We start from the raw sequence: 27,492 nt of genomic DNA on the forward strand, positions 1-27,492 counted from the left end.
AAGCAAAAAAGTCTGCAAAAACCAAAAGCTTTTGAGTGTACTGAGTGTGTCTGCTGTATTAGTCTCATCAAGCTACTGTCCCAAGCTTGCAAACACAGGAAATTTACAGCTGTGTAGTTAGAGAAGGTAGGCACTGAATAAAGTATCAGAAAACAGCAGCACCTCTTTCATGGGAAATCTTGTAAAACAAGAGTTCCCCAAACAGTCATAACTTTCCACTGCCATGCTAATTAATGTCAACAAGACAGAAACAAACAACTATATCTGATGATAGGAGTTAAACTCTTTATTCCATTCAGAGGCACCTGGCAAGTGAAGCTGCATTGGGGGGGCACATTACAGAAGAGAAATGATCAATACTTTCATGAATACTGAAGTAATTTACAGAATAAATTCCTAGCTATTTCCAAATACTCCAAGTTACCAAATCTCAGTTGAAAGTAAAAGACATGATTTACCACACTAAAGTCTACAAATTTAAGAGAAATGACAATATTTAAATCAGCAGATGTAAATGCAGCGCACTTATTATGTAAAATAAATTTGTTATGGAAAACGATCAAATCACACTTTCCCCAATATTAAGAAAATATTGGATTCAGACAACAAAACTTCACACTATGACTGTCTTATACTTCAGTAATTGTAAATTCATTGTAAGAAAAAGAAAATCTCCTAAAGATTAGGTAAAAGTACTGTCCAAGAACAAACAAAAAAAACCCTTCTGTTTTTTCCTTCTGCTAAACTACAACATAAATTTATGATTTTTAAACCAATTAGTAAAGAAAAGATGAAGTAAAAAACCAGACCATTTTTCAAAAGTTATCTAACCTGTACAACAATGATCTTTGGGAAAATGATCTATTCTATGTAGAAATGCCTCTATTTTAATATCAATCTAAGAGGTAGATCAACAAAATGGTGAAACAAATTTTTGTTTTTGCTAATTGTGCCCCTCAAATCAGTGCAGCGTAGCAATTCCAATCTTCTCATGCACAGAAACATCACAAACAAAAGGGTCCGAGGTAATAGCATGGCTCGTGCACACGGGCAGGCGTGCACACGCACAGCAGTCTTTATGCACCATGTGTTGCCACATTGTTAAAACTGAGGTAGACTGAAGTTTATTGTAGAAACTTGAATGCATATTACCACAATCATGATTCAAATTACATTCTGAAATTAAACAAAAAAACCAAATTTGGTAAATTTCCTGTGATCTCTGCCTTTTGATAAGTTCTCTTCTTCCTGTCATGGGTTGGTTGCAGAATGTGCATAAATCCTGCTGTATCTGTTTTTGAAAGCCAAGCTTGAGGTTGTATTAATTTATTTTTTTAAAAAAGAGAGAAACCTTCTAAGTGGCTGAAGTGTGGCCCTTAATAGCGGCTGGATATGTAAACTTAGCCTTTCATTACCTTTAAATGTGACCAAACAGTGTTTGATCTCTCCTCCCCTCCCCTATATTGTGGCAACTGAAAACAGTATGAAGCAGTCTGCTTGAGAGAAGAGAAACTTTGCCTCTAAACCACTCTAGCAGATCTAGCATCCTACCAAACTGAAGATGAAGCTTGCTCTTTGAAACAGAACAGCAAAGTACAAATGGGCTGCAAATGTTTTTAAGTGTAGCATTAGTAGTTAGGTAGTGATGGTCAAAGGCACAAAGGGTTCATGCATTCAATCAAGTAGTACAAGAATTTTTTTTCCAGTCTGCAGAAGACTTTCTAAAATTTACCCCCAAGTCCCAGCCTCTTGCCATCACTTCCTTGTTCTGTTCCCAACAAAGTACCATCACAAACTTTTTCATCCCATCATAAAAGAAAAATCATGGCATTGCTGCAATCAGAATGTTGGCATTTGTTTAGGTATTGTTTGAACATTCACTAACTCCCCCCTCCCCCAAACAAATGATTGTGTTGAAACCCTCAGATATAATCTGAGACTATATTTTTTCCATCTCACTCCCATCAACCAGCAGCTAGAAGCCATCTGCTATATCCCCCCACCCCCAAGTTCTGTAGCACTTCTAGCTGCTGGCTGATCAAATTTTACTTTTTTTAAAAAAATAAAATGCTCAAGAACTATTAGCTTTATAAAGTATACAAAATACCCAAAAAGAAAAAAAAAGCAAAAAAGGAACAATTTCTTATTTGAGGTATTAAATGCCTGAGGTAGTTTAGTAAAATGCATATTTATCTTTTCATGCCCTGGCCAACACCATTCAACACTTCCCTTAGTTTATACATGGCAGTGTTATGTAAAAATGTAACCAAATGTTTTTAAAAGAAATGCCACTTGGTTAGCATTGGGAGTAACACTTAACCTCTGGTCAATGCCCTTGTTCTAAACCCAAACCCTCCCAGAATCCCACCCTTCCAATCGTGTTTTCTTCTTTTACACGTGGACCTAGAAGAGCAATGCCTTTTTTTTTTAAATCAGTGAACTCAAAAGAGAAAGCTTCATTAAACAAAGTTCTAAAATTGCTGGGGAATAGCAAGAACAATAAAAGAAGACTAACAAGTTTATGTTGAACTGTGAGAATAGAACAAAAAGGGAAGTGAAGGGGTCCTTAGTTTAAAGCTGGGTTTCAAAAGTAAGAGAGCCTAAAGAATACATTCTCAGAGACAGCATGCCATGTGTGGCCTGGTCCTCAGACAAGTGACTGGCTTGGTGAAACGTCTGCATACAACTCCAACAGGTACCCAGAACCTGTCCAGTACAGTCTCTCTTTGGTCTGGCATCTGTCTCCGAAGGGTCTTTTCCTAAGCCTTTATTTTCGTCTTTGCTGAGTCGATCCACTTTGCGCTGTCTTTTGCTGTTGTTGCTGCCTCCTTACCTGAGCCAGTATTTCCTGAATTTTCCTTTGAGCAAGCTGCAGTGAAGTGAAACTGATGGTCAGTTCCAAAAACCACCTTTTATGTTAAGATTAACTTTTCATACCTCTTTATGATCACCTGCACCTCAATCGCTCTTGGGACTATAATTTTACATAACAGAGACTGCATTACTGTATTTACTCAAATACAAAACAAATTAAAAAAATACCTTTCCAGCAGCTTTTAAAGTTGGGGTTATCTTATATTTGCATACCAATATATACAAATACTCTGCCTGAAGAGAGAGGCAAAAGGGCATGCAGTTTGGTCACACAGGCTGGAATTGCTGTTGGTACACTCTTTTTCTTAATACTTGCTGGCTTGGACAGAAAACCCAGAGGGAGAGAACTGTCATCATTCACTACCTGGGAGGGGCTGGAAGCCTCCTGTGTGACTAAATTGTGGGGATGACATTAGCTTAGTCAGAAAGCAAGAAGGGAAAGGTCAGCTCCTCTTATCAGCTATGAAAGGGGCTGGAAGTAGCTTGTGTCTTTGGTGTTTTTCTGGCTCTAGATTGGCTGTCCTACAAGAGATGCCCAGAGGCCACAACTACTGTGACAACAGAGCCCTTTAGAGTTTCCAGCTTGGATGGGGAACAAGGAAGACTGAGGTTGGTCGAAGGAGGACGCGGCTGGTTTGCCTTTTTTTTGGGGGGGGGGGGAATCTAAAATTTAAGGTCGTGTTTTTTATGTATAGTCTCTTTTTTTAGGGGAGTTATCATATTCAGGGTCATCTTCCTTTTGAGTAAATATGGCATATGCATTATATCATGCCCTGTAAATTGTTGCCACAATCTTAAATACATAGAAATTCCTTGTGTTCACAAGGAATTACAAGGGGGAAAGGAACAAGGTGATCTGAAATTCCATTCATGTAGGGCAATGGCAAGAAATTATGAAGCTCTGGGACTACAGAAGCAATCTAGCACAGTAGTGCAACTGCCCCAAATGCAAGGATTTTAGGAACAGGCAACCATGACCTGATTACCTGGCCCTGAACCTGAGCAATCACCTTCAGGGTGATTTGAGCCTTCTTTACAACTTTGTCTGAAGTGAGGGAAAGATTTATTACAATACATACTCTTCAATCTTGAAGCTCTTTTAATATCAAAGAGGTAAAATCTATTATATTCATAGAATCCCAGAGTTTGTGTGTTTTGTAGGCTGTCTGGTTGGGTGATGATCATTTTATATCCTGGCAATAATTCTCCCCCATGTCAATATTACAACAGTCAAGGTTAATTCTACTCCCCTCCCCCATCTTGTTTTCCTTTACTTCCTTTCCTAATGGGTGCTCAGTCCTCAGGCTGAATTTCTTTTCTTTTTAAAAATGTACAAACTAATACCGTTGTGGGAGTCTGTCCAAGTACACAGAAAACCCTACCTTACCTGTGAGTGATCCTATTTCACTACCCAGTTATAGGCACAGGACCACTACATTTTCTATTAAATAGCTATATTTACTGGTAGATAAACTAGGAACAATTCTTTTTTCCCCTCATCAAGATTGCAATAGGAATGATTTAACAGAACATGGATACATAAATACAATGAAAAACTTCATGCTAAGTCACTGACCAGTTTCATTCCCCTCTTAGGGGTTATTAGTTCAGTTAGCTGGGTAGAATTATCAGGTTAGAAAACAAAGGATTCTGCTCACATAATTTGTCCTCAAGTGAGAAAAACATCCACCTACCTGGCATGCATAGAAATGGCCAGTAATTTTCACAACCACCTGATCATTTTCATCAGGTGTCTGGTCACGAGGAACGACGACTTCTGCACTTGTCAAATTCTGAAGCTCATTTACCTGTAAAACCCCCAACCCAAACAGTAAAATCACTGCATCAGCCTACAATGCTCTATAGCACTGATCAAGAAGGGAGTTTTTATATTTTACTTTTCTTCAGATACTTGCCGTTTTGCCTCCTTTTCCAATAACTCTACCAGCAGCATAGGATGGTACTTTTATATGAGCCTCTAGTTTCACTTCTTCTTTAGGCCCAAAGAAATTTTCTTCTTTAAGTTTCCCATAGATTCTTCCTTGAGCCTGAAAAGTGAACAATATTACCAATTATCACATCAGTCTCATACTAAATCCAGTCCTATATATGCACGTATATGCATTCTTTTAGAAATATATGGGACTACAGTAGTATTTCCAATAATAAATGGGAGTGATGGTTTAAAACAGTTTGTGAGAAACCCAACACTTAGGCAAAAAATATTCTAACATTAATTATATTATGAAATAAATGAGTCCAACGCAGTGGTCTTATAGCCCAGTTCCAAACGAAGGTCCTAGGTATTTTTTTTACTTCGTTTCAATTTTTTCTTCCACACTGCTTAGGGCTCTTCAACCAATTTATATCCAGGACATCAATTGTATGCAACAAATGGTGATATTCTGCTGTTGTGCAATATATACTTTTCTTTGAGATATTCTTCTCTAGCTCCTACTTATTTCTTGCATGAACTAAGGAATCAAGCTTCTTTTTTCTCTGACGTTAGAGAAATATATATATAATAAATTATACATATATATAATATGATTTCTATATATAATAAATAAATATGAATACATTCTACTTAGTTCTATAGACAACATTCCACTACCCAAACCTGTGTTATGTACCACTTTGAATAATCCAAAATTACTGTGCTGCCTCAGCCACATTTTGGAAATTTAGAGCAAATACAGATTTCTAATAGAGGATCTGGACATCCCCTAAATAAACTAGGCTATGCTCAAGTTCTGATGTGGTTTTCTTCATTAAAACAGCAGGATGATTGAGTATCCCTATAGCATTTCCTTTATAAGTCACAAGAGTGTTCAATTATCTGTGGCACACAGCTTTTTTTTTTTAAATGGCTGTCATTCAAAATTCCCAGGGACCTTTAAATTCTCTCTCTTGTGCGCTCTCTCTTGCATGTTATAAAAGAGGGCAATCAGCCTGCTGATGTTATTTATCTAGCCAGCAACTAAATCAAGATAGCCAGGCTGTACTCAGAAATGTAGCAGTCCCTACAAGTGTTTTGGATACACACAGGTGATGTTCATAAATAAGTATTTAATGACACCTTCAGCTGAGAACTGTATATATAGCTGCCATTATTTTTGTAATTACAGGAGCACTTTTTAATAGCTCACAAACACTGCACAAAAATAACAGTTACTCCATATGGAGCTGCTACAAGGAAGTGCTAGTTTCCACAAAGAAGTTCATCCACAAGCTCAGCAGTGACCTTACATACTCACAAGATGATGATTTACAGGATGAAATACAGGCTAAAACTGTATTACACCCTGCAACTGAAGCAAGAGCTGTGTTTAACATACAAGAAACAAATGTGAGATATCGTGACATCTGTCTATATTTGTGGATTTGGTTGAATATTATTGTATGTGTACTAAGTACAACGTTTTGCCTTGAGGAAGGAATACTGTTGAAAAAATCATCTAGATATCAGCAAGTATAAGGATTATCCTTGAATCTGGACTGGGGAAGGAATGAACTGTATCGATCAGATTGGATCATTATTATTATTATTTTTTCAAATTTAAACAAATTTTATTGAGGTATTATCATAGCTTACAATCAATGTAAAACTGAAAATTTTACAGATAAAATCACCAAGAATAACATCGTAAGGATAGTTTACAAGGTGTATAACAAAGACACAATATAAAAATCAAAACAATGACCTAAAATATTAAAATTTAAATTATTTAAATTATTAGAGACTCCTTTAGATAGATAAATTTTATTGTCATTGTTCTCCACAAAAAGAGAGCAACGAAATGAGGTGCTCTTCCACAAACATACCAACACATCAAACACACATATTCATATTCATACCATTTAAATAAATCTAAAACCATTTAAATACATCTAAAACAGATAAACATTCATAAAACCATTAAAACCATTTAAATACATCTAAAACAGATAATCCTTCATAACCCTGCATTTAACCTAACCACAGCACTTGGATAGAAACTGTCCTTAAATCTGTTTGTCCTAGCCTTCAACACTCTATATCGTCTACCTGACGGTAAGATCTCAAATAGCAAATGGCCCAGATGTGAGGGGTCCCTTAGGATCATTTGTATCTTCTTTTTACATCTCATATTATACAGATCCACCAATGAGGGGAGAGAACATCCGCAAATCTTTTGTGCTCTTCTCGTCACTCTTTGGAGCACCCTTCTCTCTGCTTCCGTGCAGCTCCCAAACCACGCGCAGAGGCAATAAGATAAAATGCTCTCAATGGAACTACGATAAAAGGCAACCAGCAGACTCCCTGACAGTTGTAGTGATCTTAAGAGTCTTAAGTAGTATAGTCGTTGCTGGGCCTTTTTCTCTAGAGCTAAAGTATTTGCCCCCCATGTTAGATCTTGTTTCATGGTAATTCCCAGAAACTTCCATTCTGTCACCTGTTCTACCATAACACCATCAATAAACAACGGCTGGATGTCCAAACTACTCTTCCTGTAATCCACTATAATTTCCTTCGTCTTATTTATATTAAAAATAAGATTATTTACTTTACACCAAAGGGACAGCTGTTGAACTTCCCTCCTATACGCAGACTCATCATCCTCAGAGATGAGCCCTACCAACGTTGTATCATCTGCGTACTTAATGATTTTGTTACTCAGACTGCTAGAAACACAATCAGACGTGTAAATAGTGAAAAGAAGTGGACTCAAGACACATCCCTGAGGGGTGCCAGTATTTAAGATCTTCACGGAGGAAATATATCCATCCATTTTAACCCTTTGTGAACGACCTGACAAAAAATTCAAAATCCACTCACATATAGAGTCCGACAGCTTCAAATTTAGGAATTGGAAGGAGGGCCTCATAACCAAGGATGAATATAAACAAATCACCAGTGCTTATAGAAAAAAAGTTAGGACAGCTAAAGCTCAGTATGAGCTTAGGATGGCCTAAGATGCTAAAATCAACAAAAAAGGGTTCTTTTCTTACGTTCAGAGTAAGAAAAAGAGCAAGGACACGGTAGGCCCATTGCAAGGGCAAGAAAGTGAAACTGTAACAGGTAATGAAGAGAGGGAGGAACTGCTCAATTCCTACTTTTCCTCAATCTTCTCTTCTGAGGGAAACGATGCTCAACATGGCAAAAACAGAACATATAAGGAGGGTATGAAGTTCCAACCTAGGATCAGCATGGGGTAGTACATAAACATCTAGTATCTTTAAATGAAACTAAGTCCTCAGGGCCAGACGAATTGCATCCAAGGGTTCTAAAAGAGCTTGCGGGTGTAATTTCTGAGCCTCTGGCTATTATTTTTGAGAATTCTTGGAGAACAGGAGAGGTGCCGAAAGACTGGAGGCAGGTGAATGTTGTCCCCATCTTCAAGAAGGGGAAAAAAGACAATCCGAGTAACTACTGACCCGTCAGCTTGACGTCTATACCTGGAAAAGTTTTAGAACAAATCATCAGTCGGTCCTGGAACATTTAGAAAGAATGGACATGATTACTAAGAGCCAGCATGGTTTTCTCAAGAACAAGTCATGTCAGACTAACCTGATCTCTTTTTTTGAGAAAGTGACTACCTTGCTGGATCAGAGGAATGCTGTAGACATCGTTTATCTTGATTTCAGTAAGGTTTTTGATCATGTTCCGCATACTATCCTTATTGACAAGTTGGTAAAATGTGGTTTGGATCCTGTTACCGTTAGGTGGATCTGTAACTGGTTGACAGATTGCACCCAGAGCGTGCTTGTGAATGGTTCCTCATCCTCTTGGAGAGGGGTGACAAGTGGAGTGCCTCAAGGATCTGTCCTGGGACCTGTTTTGTTCAACATCTTTATCAATGATTTGAATGAAGGAATAGAGGGAATGCTTATTAAATTTGCAGATGATACTAAATTGAGAGAGGTTGCAAACATAGAAGACGACAGAAACAGGATACAGGATGACCCAGACAGGCTGGAAAACTGGGCTAAAACCAATAAAATGAATTTTAACAGGGATAAATGTAAAGTTCTGCATTTAGGTAGGAAAAATCCAATGCATGGTTATAGGATGAGGGAGACTTGTCTTAGCTGTAGTATGTGCAAAAAGGATCTAGGGGTCTTAGTGGATAATACGCTGAACATGAGTCAACAGTGTGATGCGGTGGCTAAAAAGGCAAATGCAATTTTGCGTGGTATCAACAGAAGTATAGTGTTCAGATCACGTGATGTGATGGTATCGCTTTGCTCTGCTCTGATAAGACCTCACCTGGAATATTGTGCTCAGTTTTGGGCACCACATTTTAAGAATGATATAGACAAGCTGGAACGGGTCCAGAGGAGGGCGACAAAAATGGTGAGGGGTTTGGAGACCAAGTCCTATAAAGGTTGAAGGAGCTGGGGATGTTTAGCCTGGAGAGGAGGCAGCTGAGAGGTGATATGATCACCATCTTCAAGTACTTGAAGGGCTGTCATATAGAGGATGGTGTGGAATTGTTTTCTGTGGCCCCGGAAGGTAGGATCAGAACCAATGGGCTGAAATTAAATCAAAAGAGTTTCTGGCTCAACATTAGGAAGAACTTCCTGAGTGTTAGAATGATTCCTCAGTGGAACGGGCTTCCTCGGGAGGTGGTGGGTTCTCCTTCCTTGGACGTTTTTAGAGGCCAGATGGCCATCTGACAGCAATGAAGATCCTGTGAATTTAGGGGGAAGTGTTTGTGAGTTTCCTGCATTGTGCAGGGGGTTGGACTAGATGACCCTAGAGGTCCCTTTCAACTCTATGATTTTATGAGAGGAAATAAGGACTTATTTAAAAACATGGTCTTTATATGTTGCCTGCAATGTAGGAGTTTTATGAATTGTTCATTGTATGTGTCATAATAACCAAAGTATATTCTTAGGAAGTATATCACGATATCTTGTCATTCTTTGCTACAGTATACATTTAGCAGGTCACTTTGGGGCTGAGAAGGAATTGGGGGGGAATGTCTCTAATTGGCTGTAAAAGAGTTCTCTTTTTTGCCTGCTTCATACTGTATCACAGACCTAGTGAGAGCAGACTGAAGAGGGCCACGGTCAGAGCTGGGAAGGACTCACCAGACTTAGGGGTGCCAATTGATTTTTGTGTCTGATTGATTTTTTAAAAATTTCTTAAAATAAACAAACAAACAAATAGAACTTTTGAAAAACTGAGATGGGTAGGAAAGTTTCCCAAGCACCTTCAGGCATCTATTGATGAGAGTTCACACTTAGCCAGCTGCTTATGTGCACTGCTGGGAGGCAGTATGGGAAGGGTGCTCCCTTACTAATGTGTGTGGGGTGGGGGTGGGGGAAGACTGTCATATCTTCTGACTCAAATTTCAGAGAAGCTGAAGTGAGCACAGCACTTCTAGGATGCTTAGAAGAGCCAGCTGTAGCCTTGAGAAAAGCAACTATGACTGGAAGAACAAAATAAGATTATTAGAATACAGTACCTTAAACTGTGCCTCTGGTGGTCCCGTGATTATCACCATTCTTAGCTTAGCATCTGGTCCTTCAGCAGGTGCAATCTAGAAAAAAATGACTGATATGAATAATGGAATAAATTTTGACCTGTAAGGTTGAAAAACTATTTTCCCAATACAAGCATACCAGAAATATTAACAATGAAAATGAGTCTTAATGTTTATGCATCAGCTGCGAAGGCATCGATACCCACTTGCACCTTCTTTGGTTGGACATATGTGTTTTTAAGGCAATTTTTCTTCCCCATTTGCTTCATTTCCTGCATATACTGGCCTTTCCCTGGGCTTGCAGAAACTACTTTCTAAAACCCTACTTATTTTAAAAATATCTTTTAATAAAGTGATTTAAATCTTGTGTCAGGTTTTTGTAGAAACAAATGTATCTGTAAGTCAAGACCACCACGAGGAGAGGGTTCAAGTTTAATATTCATTCTTCAAAAAACTTTTTAGAAACATGTTTCCAATTATCGTGTCTCTGAAGAAGACAGGAAGATGCATTTGATAAATAGCTGGTACCATGCACAACGTTAAATTAAAAGCAACGCACCTAACACAAACACAGAACAGAACCTGCAGAAACTTGCTGGAGCACTCAAAGATTGGCGATACACTGGACTCCAACTTTGTTCTATGAAGTTAATTGGTTTAACATTACCTTTATAGATGCACCTGCAAAACGAGAAAGCTGTTTGATGTGCTGCCCCTGCTTGCCGATAATGGCCCCCACTGCCAAGGCTGGGATGAACAGATGAACAGTCTCAGACTCGGGCTGTTGCTGGGGCAGATAAAAAGGTGAAAAAACAGAGAAAGGGTTTATTGTCTGAACAAAAATCAACTGCATATGATGTTGTATAACTTGTTTGTAAGAACAGTGAAATATGACAAACATTCATCCTACAGGATTTCCAGTTGTGTATAATCTACATTGCAACTGGAACAAAAATATTGCATAACAAAGCTCCAGTATTACATGATGAACTGCCATGGATTCTTGGCAGCAGTCTCAAAACAGATGAGTAAATTAAATACAAGATTGTTTCTAAAGCCCGAGGACCATATTAGACCACACCTACAATATAGCAGGCACCATTTGTGGTTTAAATATACTCTTTAAGCCAACCACCTAATAAATGGAAGACCACACAAGTAATATTAATTTGAAATATCCAGAGTTTCAAAAAAAAGTCTGTGTGTCATGTTGAATAGTGTAATATTTTCTGTGTGCATCCATGTGGAAGCTTACACCCAGAATTAAACTTTGTTGGCCTCAAAGGTGCCTGGGCTCACACTTTGTTCTACTGTCTTCAGTCAAGCAAGTTCTAAAGAGGAAACAGAATTCTATTTAGGCTTATCTAATTCTTCTCTAACTTCTGAAATACAGTTCTGATCATTTTAGAAGTTTTCACAACAATTAAAGAGTACACAAAAATTTCAGTGTATTTAAATGTTTTTTCTAAAAGGACACACTCCATATATGCATAGTTACGGCTGTTTGGTCAGGGGATGGGCAGGGAAAGCGATCCAAGTACCAGATACTGGCTACCATAACACCAATCCTAGAAATTTATGCAACAATAATCTGGGGCCTAACCTACCACTAATCTTATGTAAACCATCCCCACTCTGTCCCACAGTTAATGCTATAAAAAGTTCAGCTGTGATGACAACTACATTATCCCACTAAGTTGTATGCAGAAAGAAAGTTCTCTGTGGTATCATTCGCTATTTCACGCAGGTAAAAGGAGTTTGTGGATGGTGGCAGAAACATCAGGGCTTGGAAAGACTTCTGGCTTGAGGCCTTGGTGAGCTACTGCCAAAAATGGACAACATTAAGTTTGATATTGTCTAATAGTATAAGCCACCTTCATATGTATCTATTACACTCTCAGTTTACCTTTAGACATAACCAGTTTAATTTTTAAGAATAATGTTTTTTATAAAGATGGTCAAGTTCTACATTCACATAATTGCAAAACTCAATTATATCCATCTAACCCATGACACACCTATGAATACAGAATACTCTGAAGGTCTGTGGATGAGACAAATGCAACTCATGGATGATTCTGTCTTCCAGCTAGAGATCTGGTCTCAATGACATGTGGCTATTTATACTTCTCCTATCTATGATTCCCTAAGTATAAGTTGGTACCTGCAACACAATGCAATGCATACCTATTACCAGTACAATTATTCCAAAAAGAAATACAGCTCTCAGACAATGCCAGAAGTTGTTTTCTCTCATCTTATCATGACATCTTCACAAACAGCAGAAGCATTTCAATGTAGTTATACTGTCTTTTAAGATTGTCACACAAATTGAAAAACCACATCAAATGAGTAGCACTCAAAGTGAAGTAAAAGATGCAGTCAATAATAGAGCATTTATTACAAGAGATATATTTGGAAACCCAATGCCTTCCAGCTATATATAGCTCTGAATCAGTCACTGTGGAGGAAATAAAGTAGCTGGAATATAAATCTGCATTGAAATTAAATTGATGCAACTGCTTTGTTACCTGATATAGACATGATTCAGTCATTTACATTGATCTGCACATTGGGTTGATAACTTCATTTCAATATCTATTATCAGTATTACACCTAATTTAAGTTATATAGACCAACAGGTTTTGTTTATTCTGGTGTTTTTTGTAATAGGGCTTCCTCTGCATTCAACTTTACATTTGATGCAAACTGAAGACATCTTTTTGAACACTTTGTTCATTAATTTGCTTCACTTGCACCCCTCCTCACACCACACCCTCTCCAGGTTCCACCCATCAAATCTCCAGGAATTTCCCAACCTGGAGTTGGCAAACCTACCTCCTTTCCAGCCAACCATGGAAGGCATGCAATCCTCACATTTTGGGTTTCTAGGTCCAGGGGTTTGGGCTGGACCTAGAAGATCTTAAATTAAGTTGATGAGTCAGTCAGGGCACCTGTTCAACTGTCTGCAGTCTCTGTTAACTGATTTTCACCTCAGAAAAGAGCTCCGTAGCTGTCCAATCAGAGAGAGAGGTGTGCAAGCAGGCAGCAGCTGCTGCCAGGCACACAGCAACGCTTTACTCCTTTGTGAAAACACATTTTTACTAAAAAAATCCCTTCAGAGTGGGCACTTACATCATGGAAGGAATGCGCTCTCCAAATTTTGGGAATCTAGGTCCATGGGTTTGGGCTGGGCATTGATAAATCAGTCAGACCACTTGTGTGTATGTGTACATACACACACACATATATATCTGATTGTCTTCCTAGTCAGGACTGCAGGTTCTGTTTCCCTAAACTGTTTTCCTAAATAAGGTACAGAGCATATGTGGATGATCTAGTTCTTTTAGCCCTTATACTCTCTCAGGTTTAGTGAAAATGCTGAATAGGTTTTATGATTTCTCCATCAAATTATATTTAGAAAAAAACTTCAATAAAGCAAGGATACTAATATTCTCTAAATCCAAATACAGAAGTATGTGTTCTTTATCCTTGTGGAAAAACTCAATTGAGATAGTAAGAAATTTCAAGCTCCTCAGGGTTATGGTTTTCACAAAATCTGAACATCCATGTGTTAGTTAATGCAGAAGTTAAGTCCCTCCTTTATTTTCTTTATAAAATATTTTATTGCAAAGGAGCGCAATTTGTACCAGCACTTATGATCATTTATAGAGCATTTGGTATACTGGCCATATTGAATGTCTTAAATTTCTTCAAATAAATTCTTCAGAAACTTGTTGGGTATTCTGCAATGTATTTCATCCACCACCATGCAATTAGAGTTGGGGCTTCTAAAACTACCTACTATTATTTATCAATCTATCATTACATTTCAGTTTTCCACCTTCAAGCAGCCAACAGCTCCTGTTCTGTTTCAGTTTCTAATTTCAGAGACCTCTATGTCCATCAGAAGTAGGAATTTAGAGAAAAGACTTTCCCTTCAACAGAGCAGTTGAAGGCTGCAAAGAACAGCACTTGGAAAGTAAACTAAAAAGTTTCAAAATAAGATCTTAAATTAAATCCTTTGTGCTCAAGGAAACAAACTGTCATGTTCTCCACTCTTCTTTCAGATGCCCTTTAGTGGTAACTATTCTTTGCTGGACTATTTCCGCTCATTAGAAGTTTAGACAAGATTTTCTATTGATAAGGTGTAACATAGGGGTGTCAAACATGTGGCCCATGGGATGGATAGGTCCACACAGGACTCCTTTCAGGCCCATGAGGAACTCATTGTCATCAGCTTCCTTCTGCATCTCAGCTTGTTTTGCCAGGCTCTCTCAATCACACAAGAGCTACAGAGCAAGAGAGCTTGCTTCGCTCTCTCAACTGCATAGAAGAGCTACTGAGCCAAATTTCTCTCCCTTCCATTGGCTGAGGCCCCCCCACTTTGCCCAATTCCCTCACTCACAGAGAGAAATATAAAGCATCTTTAAGACCAACAAAGTTTTATTCAAGGTATGAGCTTTTTGCCTTGCTACAGAGAAACAGAGTTTGTGTGTGCATTTTGTTGGGTTTGTTATGCCAGGGATCTCCTCCTTTGCCCCCCCCCCCTTTATCACTGTATTCATGCTGTCATGATCCAGTCTTTCTCACTAGAAAAGTATGTGAACTATTTAGATGAGGAGTAACAACAAGCCAGTAAAGTGGATTAGGATGAGAGTGTGTGTCCAGACTAAGTTCACCCAGCACTTTCCTTTGATTTTTCTTTCACATTTCACATTTTCCTTTGATTGACTGGGGATTTTGAACTTAGACTTCCCAAACAGTAGGTGGATACTGGCCACTATATGTGACTCTCTCTCTATTCTTGCATTGCCTTGTAGGAATTGTAGTTATTTCTCTGGGGAAGACTATAGTTTTGAAGACAAACACATAGCCGTCAGTCTGCGTCATGGTGTCTTGATATGTTCTTGACATGAAGCAACTTATGGAACAAAAGTTCACAATGCCCAGCCATTTCATGTTTTCCTCTGGGTCTTAGGTTCAGAGCTTTGACCATGAGATTTCTGTAATGAGTATCAATAAATCAAAAGTAGGTTTGCAACTTACAGATACACACCCGAACAGCATATTCAAGATTGCGACAGCACAGATATTGTCTCCAGATTTTGATGTAATAATTAAGAGCAAGGGATGTCAGTTATCAGACACTGTTAAATAAACAAAATACTGCAAGAGTGCTAATGTTTTAAGCTAATTTTTTTAAGATTTAAAAAATCTTCAATTGTGTTTGTCTGTGTCCTTTATAAAGTTTACATCTCCACTACATGGCATTACATTTTATGACACCCATGGGCCAGCCTAACAAGGTCTCACTTATGGCAGATCTGGCCCTCATAACAAATGAGTTTGATACCCCTGGTGAAATGTCTTACTCAGCTGAGGTGTGAGAGAGATAACAGAACTGCTGCAGAAGAGCGCAAATTGTCCAGATCAAGTAGACTCCCTAGCTTATATTGTTTTAGTATGACCCCCCTCTCCAAAAATAAATATTAATCTTTGGATAAAATAGCTAATGACACTTTCTTGAGAAGTGGACACTGCGCTATTTGCTATCATGTAGATTGGCAAACAGCTGTGTGTGAGATGCGGCAGTTTTTCTCCTTATAGTATCATGATGGAACTGACTTTCATTCCCAAGTCCCTCCCCGCTCCTTTTAGTCAAAAACTGGGGATGAATAGCTAATGGCTGTTAAATCTAGGGAAAAGAAATATACTTTATCTAAATCTCTGTTTACGAGAAGTCTATTAAGAGAAATGACTAATATATAATTTAATAATTTGGGTATGCATCATGCATACTACTTGTGCAAATTTTAAAAAACAAAGTGATTCTGAATCATAACATTCTGCCAGGTAAAATCATGAGTAGTTCTTAGAAATAACACGTATCCTAGAAAAATTGCATTCTCTGAAATGGCTCCTTACTGGGCACTCTAATGTTTCTATTTATTAAGAGGGAGGGAAAAAACCTGAAGTTTAGATTTCATCCCATGCAGCACACAAAATGATTTCCCTTACATTAAACACCGTTTAAAATCTGAAACATTACATGATTTAATCAAATTCATTAGAAACCTGATGGGAGGTATTTTTACACCCACATGGTAGCTGATGAATTGGGAAGATCCTGCTACCTAGCTGGCTGGCCGCAGCGTTTGTTCTCTTATTTGCTCACAGGTCTTTAAGGACATAGGGTAGAGAAGATTGGCCAACATAGAAGACCTACTTGACATCCAGAACTGTTTCTGTTTTCTCTTTTGTGTTTTTTCCCTAAACTGTTAGCTGCTTTGGGTCCTCATTGGGAAGAAAAGAGAGAAATATAAAAATTTGTGTGTATGGGGGGGTCTATTTATGTATGTAATAAAGGTTGAGTTATCATTAGCAGTTTTGTTCCATATAGCAAAGACATTTCTTAAACAATTAAAGAAATGTTCCTTCTGAGGTTCCACTGTGGACCAAGGAACTAAATGCCATAAGTCTCACCTTCTCTACAGATGTTCAGTCAATCTGTACAAGTTACATCTCATACCAAAGCCTCCAAAAGCATTTTACAAAATCCATTTTACAAACATCAACACAGATATTAAATCAAAGAGACCAAACACAACTCCCCTGTCTTGCTAATTTTGCAACATTCATCCAGCAAACAAGTATTTCCCAAATAAACATGTGTGTGAAACCAGACATGCGTTCAAAATGGGATCTCAGTGACCTCCACAGACACAATACTGTGGGGCCCGTGGTCAGCCCAGCCCCAGGAAGGAAATATTGGCACCTCTGTTTGCAAACTAATATGGGGATATCCATTGGAATTACCCAGTGTAAGCTCTGTGGAACTGAAAATGCACTAGTGTACTCCTAGGATCAGATCTGTCTCTCCAATCTGCCACCATCAATAGGATACCTTGTGTTGCCTCCTGACATGGGCACTTTTGCCTCAACCAGCTTGTGATGTCAGCACAGTATCACAGCCATGCAGTGACACAACAACTATTGTGTCTATCCTAAGTATGAGCTGATACACCACTGATATTACTTTATGGAGAAAAGTGTCCAATGTTCTTCTGACTTAGGATGGCTATCTGTATGAAACACCCTCCACATAGCCATTTGTCTGGCACAGAGTATCTCAAGGTTTTAGTGCTATGTTAAATTTATTTTCTTACACCGCGCACACACAAGTGTTTTGTTGATCGTGTGTGGGTGTTTTATAGTTGCTTAGCTACCAGTTGTTTTGGAATGGGTATTTAAGCGCTCTATTTTGTTTTTCAATGTTTTATTTATTACTATATGGTATTACTGGTGTTTTTAAAGTCTGGTTTTAGTCTCTGTTAATTATGTTTCTAAAATATACGTTTTAATCTTACTAGATATCTGTAATTTTGTTAGTATGGCTATGAATTCAGAATTCAATAATAAAATGCTTACTTTTGCCACACAGATAATGGAATCTGTTGGTGTATGTTAGCAACAGACCTTGCACAAAAAACAAGGTAAATATTCCACTGTCATGACACAGATGGGAGAACAAAGAGAAAAGACTGATGATAACTTGGACGGGTATTTCACTAGATCAGAAACTGATCCATGTTACCATTGCTACGGTTATACAGCTAGATTCAGTTGGCACAGTTCCGTCAGTGTACTTTGAGACTATCATGCCAGCATTTTAATTGCTAATTTCCTTTTCTTGCTTTGTGCTTAAATTACCCTGAGTATAAATTACTCCACTGTTCACAGGAAAAAGTCAAGGAGTATTAGTGACAGATTCTGATATATGAAGGAAGTAAAATCTGTGCTTGCCATGCACGACGGGATCCCTCTCTTTAATAAGAAAGCAAGATTATCTAGCTTGCTGAATTACTGAGACAGAAAAACTTACTGCCATGGATTTGGTTAACTCTTATTGATTAATTTCAGATCCGGTTTATGACATTCAGGATAGTGAACTGCATACTAGGAAAAATAAGACATAAAATACTATTTTCATATCCTTGATTGTATGTTTGATTTTCCTAAATAAATCCTCCTTTTGTTCAACATTTATTTTGCCCTAGATGTCCAGAAGTTCTTAACCCCACAGAAATCATCAGCCTCACTTACAGTGCAATCTTCTGCAAAAATACTCCAGTCTAAATCAACTGAAATTGATAGGCTCAGACTGAAGTAACTTTGCATGGTAGTACACTGATAATCTTGGAATTAAAAACAAACCTGTAGTTACAAGAATCGGCTAGCTATAAGCAAAAGACATTAACATTTTAAAAAATCTTAATTAGGATAGTCCATGCATTTGAACAGTATTAATCCTCTTAAATCTACTATGTTCACATTTCAGAAGATAGTTACAGAACTGCTGGAAAGATATGCCACGACCACTGTCACTCAAGTTTTAGATCCCCTGAAAACTCAGCAATCCTGAGCTTATTGCCAACATGAAGATAAGGTAAGGTTGCTCACTTGTAAATAAAACAGGAAGATTTTTAATCTACTCTTAACAGTATTCATAATGTCAGCACAGGAATGCATTTATTTACACATTCTCATCTGGCCCTCTGATCAGGAAGTCAAGCACTGTTCTTATTCAAGCCCCAATCACATATAAACTCTTCAAAGTATCAATCTCACACATTTACCACAGGATTCTCAATTTAGTGGTATTATATACAAACATAAGCAGGTCCTTGTAATGTTATTTTGCCACTTCTCACCATTCTACTACAAAAAGTCTGTTTTATCTGAAATGCCTTTTTGTCCATTCTTTTTTGCTTAATAATCTCAGTGCTGCTCAGATCACCAGGGTCCAACATATGAACAACACAATTATGAACAACATATGAACAACAACAAGGTACAATTACTGTCAAAGTGATATACTTACCCCAAACGGAGGGTATGAAGAGGCGGCGGCAGCTGAAGCAACCCCCACTGTAGGAGGAGGTATCCCTGAAGAGGAAGGTGGGAATAGACCCAAAGCATTCAGATTTAATCCTGGAATTAAATGTGCCTGAAGCTGCAATGACACAAAAGATTGTTAGCACATAACATAAAGAGTTCATTAGGACACCCCACTCATCATCTTCATCCCATATTTTTTTCAAGAGCCAAATTTGAAAATGTTCAACCTGGACAGTTTGGCTAGCAAGACCATGTCTTCTTAGATTTATCCTCACTGTTAATTGTAGACCAGAGCTCACAACCAAGCTAGAAGCAATTACTGCCTGATCCTATGAGCCACTGTGTTAGCAAGGAGTGCTTTAAACAAGGGCCTGCAACCTGAAATTCACATGCAGCTGAATATACAGAGTAGTGATCAAAACTGGGAAACACAGGTGGGAGAACAAAGGGAAATGACTGATGATAGCTCACCTATGAACCATTTTAAAGTAATTTTTAATGATCACAGAAAAAGAATAAACATGACAATACATATAATATACCACACCAACTCCTTACAATCAAAATTGCAACCAACAAGGTGCATCTCATTAGACGTCAGTGTGGTTAAAATTTGCAGGCTACTGTATCACCATATACTAAGGATGGATGTGAGGTAGTAAGGATTTCACTGTGAATGTTTTCACTAAATAGTTTTAACCCACTGCTAGTTAGGTTGGTTTCTGACAATAACAGGCATTAGACACAGCACAGACACCATACAAAAACATTTTTTGAAATCTACCTGTAACTGAAATGTAGGAGTGATACAACTGTAGATACAAGTTTATTACCAAACATGCAAGTGGCACCTTACAGACTAACGAAATTTTGTTTCCATGTAAGGGTTTTGTGGACTAGGGCCCCCTTCTTTCTTCAGATGCTATGCCAAGGAGGTTCTAGTCCACAAAAACATACACTATAAAAATGTTGGTTAGTCTTTAAGGTGCCACTACACTTCAGCTTACCTGCAATCAATTAACATGGTTACCCCCTCAGAATTATTACCATATTTGAGAATCCTCTTAAGAGCCAGTATCAAGAGCCTCATTTATAGTATCAAACCACTAAACATGTTCGGCCTAACCTGAAAGCAGAGCTGTGCAGAAAGCTGAATTTTACTTCTTTAGGAAATGTGTGAACTAGCAAACACAAATACATATTAGGTTCTGTGATGACTCAAAGGCGTTATCATGGTTCTGGGAGTTAGCTGACCATAGTGAGTAACAGCTTATGATGTTATCATGACATGGCACTCTGTGTTACAAAGGATGACGGTCACTTTCTAAAAGAACTGCTCTCTCTCTCTGTAGAGTACCTTCAATATGCAGCCACCTTGTTGAGACCCTAGCAAGGGGCTTTAAAAGCAAGTGAAAAGCAGAGGCTTGCCACTGATTTCCTCTGCATTCCCTGGTGGTCTCCCTCTCAAGTACTGATCCTGCTAAGCTTCCAAGGTCTGATGCGATCAGACTATACCATACCCTCCTCCACCAAGAACTGCTATACCAAATTCTGTGCTTGCACAGTACAATCAAATAGGGCATGAACAACCACACTTATGGCTGAGATACTATGGGACAATGAAAGGGGGCGTTCCTGAAAAATGACCCTTCTACTGAAAAATGAAATACTAAGATTTGGTGTTTCATTACACATTAGAGAAACATATTGAACATAATGGCTTCATAAGACACAAGAAATATACTTACATTCATAGCAGCTATGTCATTTTCATAGGACTCCCTGATTTTCTTCATTATTTCTTCCTCAGCCTTGGCACATGTTTCAATACTGCCTTTAACTGTAATGGTCCTTTCTGGGTTATAGAGTGTCAAGTCCTGCAATCTACAAAGCAAAAACTAATATACTGTTATATACACAATGGGTAGTAACCTAATCTCAAACAAGATGTAAATGTACCAAGACAACTTCAATTTTTTACTCTGCAGGGTATTTAAAACCTGTTTACAGTTGTGGGAAGAAGAAACCCCACTGAGGAATCATGGAGCTGGACAGATCTTTCCTTACAAGTGATGTTTAGATTTTGACTGGGGTCATCTTCTCTGTCCCATCCAAACCACTACTCCTTGATGGTGGGCAACTGATCGAAACAGTGCCTGAAATGCCAAAGTTTTACCTGGGGGATTCCTTCCCAAGCTCACTATAGCTTATAATAGCTCAGACATATCAGCAAAGAATGTTCTTTCTTTAGCCCAGAATCACCACAGATTAAATGCAACTCAGTATAGTGTGAAGAAGGGATGGTAAATCCAGTATAATAACCTTATGAAATAGGGACTTTCCATCTACTTCCTGGACTGTTTTGAGTGGTATTCCAGGCAAAGCACAGCAAGGATTCAATTCCAGGAGACACCATATCACAGGGGAAGAATAAACTGCAACTTTCCATCTTCATCCCAATAAATGCTTCTAGTGCTCTACTAGCTTGTAATGGAAGGCTTATTCTGGAAGCTTTCAGCTGAAGATAACCCAGCTGAGAAATCTGTAAATCTCAGATGCCGTCAATCATTAGATCGATGTTCTTAGATGTTGTGAGAGGATCTTTATAGCAGGATGGATTTTTAGCATTTTTTTCATCATTTGAATGGTACATACGGTCCTATTTTAATCTTCTTTGTTAACTGCCCTAAGTCCTTTGGAAGGACATGATATGAATATTTTAAACAAATACACTTTTAGATAACCCACCAGTTATTTAGAACAGCCATGTCCCAAAATATGATTACAGCAGAACATTCTGAAGAAATGTGGCTCTGTTTCTATCTATACTTCATTCCAAGAATGCTACCCACCCAGTAAACTACTCTTCAATCCTTTCAATTAAGCAAAGATCAAGGTTTCAGTCATCAGTGTATCTTATTTTCTGATGAAATGGAAAGTGTAAAAAGGAATGAGGTCAATTCACCTCTGGCTCAATTCTTCATATGCAGTGTCTTAAAAGCATAATACAAACCATTCCAAAAACCTTTCAAGATGTTAAGTCTAAAAATAAATACAGAAATACATATATACATAAAATAAAAATCATGGCATGAACGAAATCCTATTGTAGTTTTTCTCTACTTATTCTTATTGGAGACACCAAATTATTGGAGGGGGGCAGGAAAAATAATCCATAAGACTCAGACAACGCTTGAGTTGAGCCCCAAGGGTACTGAAGAAAAGTAAACAGATCATTCCATCTTCTACAGCGCCAACAGACCCAATGGTTCTTCTGATTTCTTTTGAACAGAAGAATCATTCAAACGTTTGACAAAAAATGAATTCACTAGATAGATTTTCCTTCTGATGATTATAGCACCTGAAGGACAGATGTCGGAAAGCAGTGCCTCTGGTTCAGAATTTCAGGGTTATAGAATCTGTTGTAGGCCAAAGACTGTGTTTACAAAAGTGAAGATATAATTCTGTAGAGAAGAACAGACATACACAGCAGCCCTACATATGTCATTTAGTAGGAATGTGTTGAATGTCAAACACTGCAGATGTGGTGGCTTCTCCACAGAATGCATGATTCCTTTTGACATAAGCAGATTCTTTACCTTTTTATGGAAACAAAATGCAGAATGCTCTACAGACATCAAAGCTGGGCAAATCTTTCCCTTGAGGATGAGGATAGGGGAAGGAAGGAAAAAAAAGACTTAAGCTCTGCAAAATCAACACGATTTACTATGAAGAATCGCAACCATATTGGAAGATCCCAGTAGACAGCCATGTTGGTCTGAAGTAGTAGAACAAAATAGGAGTCAATAGCACCTTTAAGACAAACTAAGTTATATTCAGAACGTAAGATTTCATGTGCTCTAAGCACACTTCATCATACGAGGAATCCAGCACAGTGAGCAGAGCCACACATAGCTGGTGGGCAATGGCTCAGAATGTAAAATGGTACAGATTTAAGATCCAATGACAGAATAGTAAAATGATCTGGTAGGCAGTGGTTTAGAATGTAAAATGGTACAAATATAAGATCCAATGACAGAATAGTAAAATCAAGGTTTGCTCAATTTGTTAATTTTACTATTCTGTCATTGGATTTTATATTTGTACCATTTTACATTCTAAACCACTGCCTACCAGATCATTTTACATTCTGTATCATTTTACATTCTGAGCCATTGCCCAGCAGCTATGTGTGGCTCTGCTCACTGTGCCAGATTCCTCATCTGATGAAGTGTGCTTAGAGCACACGAAAGCTTATGTTCTGAATAAAACTAAGTTGGTCTTAAAAGTGCTATTGACTCCTATTTTGTTCAACTATATTGGAGGACACACCTATTGAGAGTCTGACACAGGGGGCTCCATCCTCTGACTCAAAGCTGATAAAACAAAGAAAAGAACTTTGGAAGGCCCAAACGTTCAGTATACAGTGCAGATGGGAGCCAACAGAAATTTTGTGACTACTGAGAGAACCAAGTAAAGCTTCTACAAGGGAAACCTGTGATCCATTGGCTGGAGAAGAATCACACCTTTAAAAAACAGTTATGATGGCAAAACTGAGAGATTTTTACAGAGTCCCTAGAGTACTAGTTAGTGCAGCTGCTTGCCACTGACTGACAACACTCACTTTTAACCTGGCTAAGACATTCTAGATAAATAAATTGCTTACCTGTAACTGATGATCTTCGAGTAGTCATCTGTGCATTCACACTGATGGGATATAGTGTGCCTGCACTGGTACTTCAAAGCCTCAGAAGATTTTCGCGTCCGTCCCACAGGCATGTGCGGCTATCCACCGTGCATGCCCACTGGGACGGGCACGAGGATCCCGCCAGTTCCTTCTGACCGCTGTAAGCTCATGAGAACCAACACCAGAAAAGAAGGAGGGTGGGTAGTGTGAATGCACAGATGACCACTCAAAGATCATCAGTTACAGTTAAGCAACCTGTTTATCTTCTTCATGGTTCTGTGCTTCACACTGATGGGAAACCAGCAAGCTATAGGACCTACCTGGAGGTGGGTGCTGGAACGGTGCTCAGGAAATCGCTGCTTGCAGCGCTGCCACGCCCAATGCGGCATGCTGGCGCCTCCTAACGTCCAGAGCGAAGTGTTGCACAAAGGTGTGAGGTGTAGCCCACGTGGCTGCTTGGCAGACTTCCTGTAAGGGCACTCCCTGGAGAAACGCTGTAGAGGACGCCACCGCCCTGGTGGAGTGTGCTTGCACAGGTCCTGGTAGAGGCCTTTTAGCTAGTAAGTCCGTATATGGCTTCAACAATCCACTTTGGTAAGTGCTGGGAGGAAATGCCATGCCCGAGTGAGCCGGAAGTATAGGAAACAAAAAGTTTCCATGTTTCATCATACTCTGATAAGGAAACTACCGCACAAGAGTCCCCCAAAAATGGATTATGCGTAATCCTGCCCATCAAAAATTGTTCCCAGAGTATCTGGTACCATTGCCTAAGTAAAGAACTTGTGCTGAAGAAAGAGTGAGACCTCTGTCTAGTAGAGCAAGGAGGAAGCTAAATATTAGCAGCAGGGGTGTGTCCTGGAGGGGGGCTGGTAGTGTGGCCTTGTGGTTCAGGAAGGCTTTCCACTTGCCCTCATAGGAGTGTCGAGTTGTAGGACATTTACTATTTAGGAGAACGTGGTAAATACGCTCTTGGATAGACATCATGGTAGCTGCCTTGCCGTGAGTTTCAGGTGTGGGATGTTGTGATGCAGGAGACGACCCCCGTAAGCCACCAATAGATCCGGTTCTGGTGGAAACTGACAGAAGGTCTGAGCAGACAACCAAAGGAAGACCGGAAGCCAGGGTTGCCGCGGCCACCAGGGGGCGATTAAGATCCCTGCGGGTCTGTGTGCTCGAACCTTGGCGACTACCCTGGTCATCAAGGGCAGAGGAGGGAAGAGAAGAGAGATGCTGCCCTTCCCACAGATAAAGAAGGCTGTCCCCTAGGGACAGGGGATTGTGACCCCCCCCGGAGCAGAAGTTCGGACACTTCGCATTGTGCCTGGTCGCAAAGACGTCTATATCCGGGCGACCACACTTGTCGAAGAGGGGGATGAGGTACTTCCAGTTGAGCTCCCACTCGTGGAAGGCAGAGCCCCCCCTGCTCAAGGCGACTGCTGTAGTGTTCTGGACACCTGGAAGATGTGTCGTCACCGGATGGATGTCCCATTGGAGGCAGTCTTCCCAAATGCTGCTGGCCAGCTGGCAAAGAGTTTGGGAGACCATCCCTCTAGCTTGTTCATGTAGTATAGGGTAGTGGTGTTGTCTGTCAGAAAAGACACCACACGGCCGTGTAGGAGATGGTGGAAGGAATGCAGGGCATGCCGTATAGCCAGGAGCTCCAGATAGTTGATATGATGACTTCGGAGGCAGGGCTCCCAAGGGCCACTGACACACAGGTCATTGAGATGTGCTCCCCAGCCCCATAAAGAAGTGTCTGTCGTCACCACCGCAGATGGTGCTAGCAGTATAAATGAAGCGCCCTGGAGTAGGTTGAGGCTCTGCTCCCACCATGTCAGGGAGATCAGGACATGAGCTGGTAACGTCAGATGATGAGACTGCAGAAGACGCATTGGTCGGAACACTCTCATGAACCACAACTGCAGTGGTCGCATACAGAGGCAGGCGTGGAGAAGCACAGCTGTAGTGGCTGCCATCAGTCCCAGAAGTCTGTATCTGGAGCGCTGAAGCTTCGCCCTGACTTTGGATCTTGGTGATGAGGGCGACCTGTGCATCCGCCCGTTCCTGAAGGAGAAAAGCGTGGCTGAGGTGAGTGTCCAGAATGGCTCCTATGAACTATACTCTCATGGATGGGACGAGGTGAGATTTCAGCAGATTGATCTGGAGCCCCAGGTCTCTAAGAAGGAGTAAAATGGTGTTGAGATGTGACTGGAGGGTGTCCGCTGCCAGGGCCACTACCAGCCAATTGTCTATATAAGGGAATATTATGATCCCCTGAAGGCGGAGATAAGCAGCGATGACTATCATTGTCTTTGTAAAGACCTGGGGGGCAGCTGAGATCCCAAAGGGGAGTGAGGTGTATTGGAAGCGCCAGTTCCCAATAGCAAACCGCAGGTATTGCCAGAAGTGGGGGTGTACTGTAATATGGAAATACGCGTCCTTCAAATCCAGAGTGGCTATCCAGGCATCTCTGTTCAGCAGTGGAAGGATGTACTGAAGGGATGTCATATGGAACTTTTTGTAGATAATGTATTCGTTGAGGTCCCCATCCCGCTTGGGGACAGTAAAATACCGGGAATAGAACCCCGCAGGGGAGGTGGGAGGAACCGGTTCTATAGCCTGTTTTGATACAATCTTTGTGACTTCCTGCAGGAGGACCTGAGGGATGCATCGTTATCAGACCTGATGGTGGGGGTCACTGGATGAATTCGATGAAGTCCACGTCTGTTCAGGAGGTGATTTGGCGAACGGTTTCTTGGACCATGATTCTGACCAGGTCTTAGACTTAGGGCGAGCAGAAGTAGAAACCCCCAGGTTCTTGGAAGCCTTGATGCTCTTGTCCAAATCCTGGAGCACCGTGTCTGTAGTCGAGCTGAACAGCCCATCTCCCTCAACGGGAAGGTCCTCGATCCACACCCTGGTGTCCTGGGGCGGGGCCATGATGCGGAACCATACATGGTAACTGCCGTAGTCAGCATCTTGACAAAGACATCTACAGAAGTTTGGCTGCGTTGATCTGGTGCTTCGCAACGAGCATGCCCTCTTTCTGGAGTCGTTTCATCTCTGAAGCCTTGTCCTCAGGGAGGGAAGGTAAGATGTCTGCTAATTTTTCCCAGACGGCATATTGATACCTGGTCATGCAAGCCTCATAGTTTGCTGTCTGGATCCCCAAGCACCTGTGGAGTATACCTTTCAGCCGAAAGAGTAGAGTTTCTTCTCCTCCTTATCAGGAGTGGAATGCGTGCGCTTCCTCTTGGACGAGAATGAGACCACGACTGAGTTAGGCCTGGGGTGGTTGAAAAGAAACGAAGCCTCCGCTTCCTGCGTCTATGTATATGTTCTGTGCATCTGGTGGAGACCAGGGTGGATGCCGGTTTCAGCCATGAGACTTTGGCTGCCTGGAGGAGTACCGAAGTCATGTGCAAGGCTGCCAGTGTGGACACGTCTCACTGGACAATGTCAAAGACCGTGTCAGTAAAGAGGGGCTTAGGCTGCGAAATCGGTAGCAATAAGGAATGAACCATACGCTTGACGAAATTGCCACAGGCCCAAAGATCT

At 40.0% G+C, this 27,492-nt stretch overlaps 1 protein-coding gene across 2 annotated transcripts in view; it reads right to left on the reverse strand.

Annotated features, from left to right (window-relative positions):
* Window positions 1-263: 263 nt before the first annotated feature.
* IGF2BP3 (insulin like growth factor 2 mRNA binding protein 3) overlaps window positions 264-27,492 on the reverse strand; it is a 106,577-nt gene continuing 79,348 nt past the window's right edge. For both annotated transcript variants that reach the window (XM_060248641.1, XM_060248643.1), the window contains exons 9-15: window positions 20,996-21,131; window positions 19,231-19,362; window positions 11,014-11,133; window positions 10,329-10,403; window positions 4,791-4,922; window positions 4,569-4,682; window positions 264-2,869 (exon numbers count right to left, since the gene is read on the reverse strand). In XM_060248641.1, the coding sequence (XP_060104624.1) occupies window positions 2,768-2,869; window positions 4,569-4,682; window positions 4,791-4,922; window positions 10,329-10,403; window positions 11,014-11,133; window positions 19,231-19,362; window positions 20,996-21,131 (811 nt within the window). In that variant the 3' untranslated portion in view covers window positions 264-2,767. The remainder of the gene's footprint in view (window positions 2,870-4,568; window positions 4,683-4,790; window positions 4,923-10,328; window positions 10,404-11,013; window positions 11,134-19,230; window positions 19,363-20,995; window positions 21,132-27,492) is intronic.

The sequence above is a fragment of the Heteronotia binoei genome, chromosome 10 (genome assembly GCF_032191835.1).
Source record: "Heteronotia binoei isolate CCM8104 ecotype False Entrance Well chromosome 10, APGP_CSIRO_Hbin_v1, whole genome shotgun sequence".
In the NCBI taxonomy this organism is placed as follows: domain Eukaryota; kingdom Metazoa; phylum Chordata; class Lepidosauria; order Squamata; family Gekkonidae; genus Heteronotia; species Heteronotia binoei.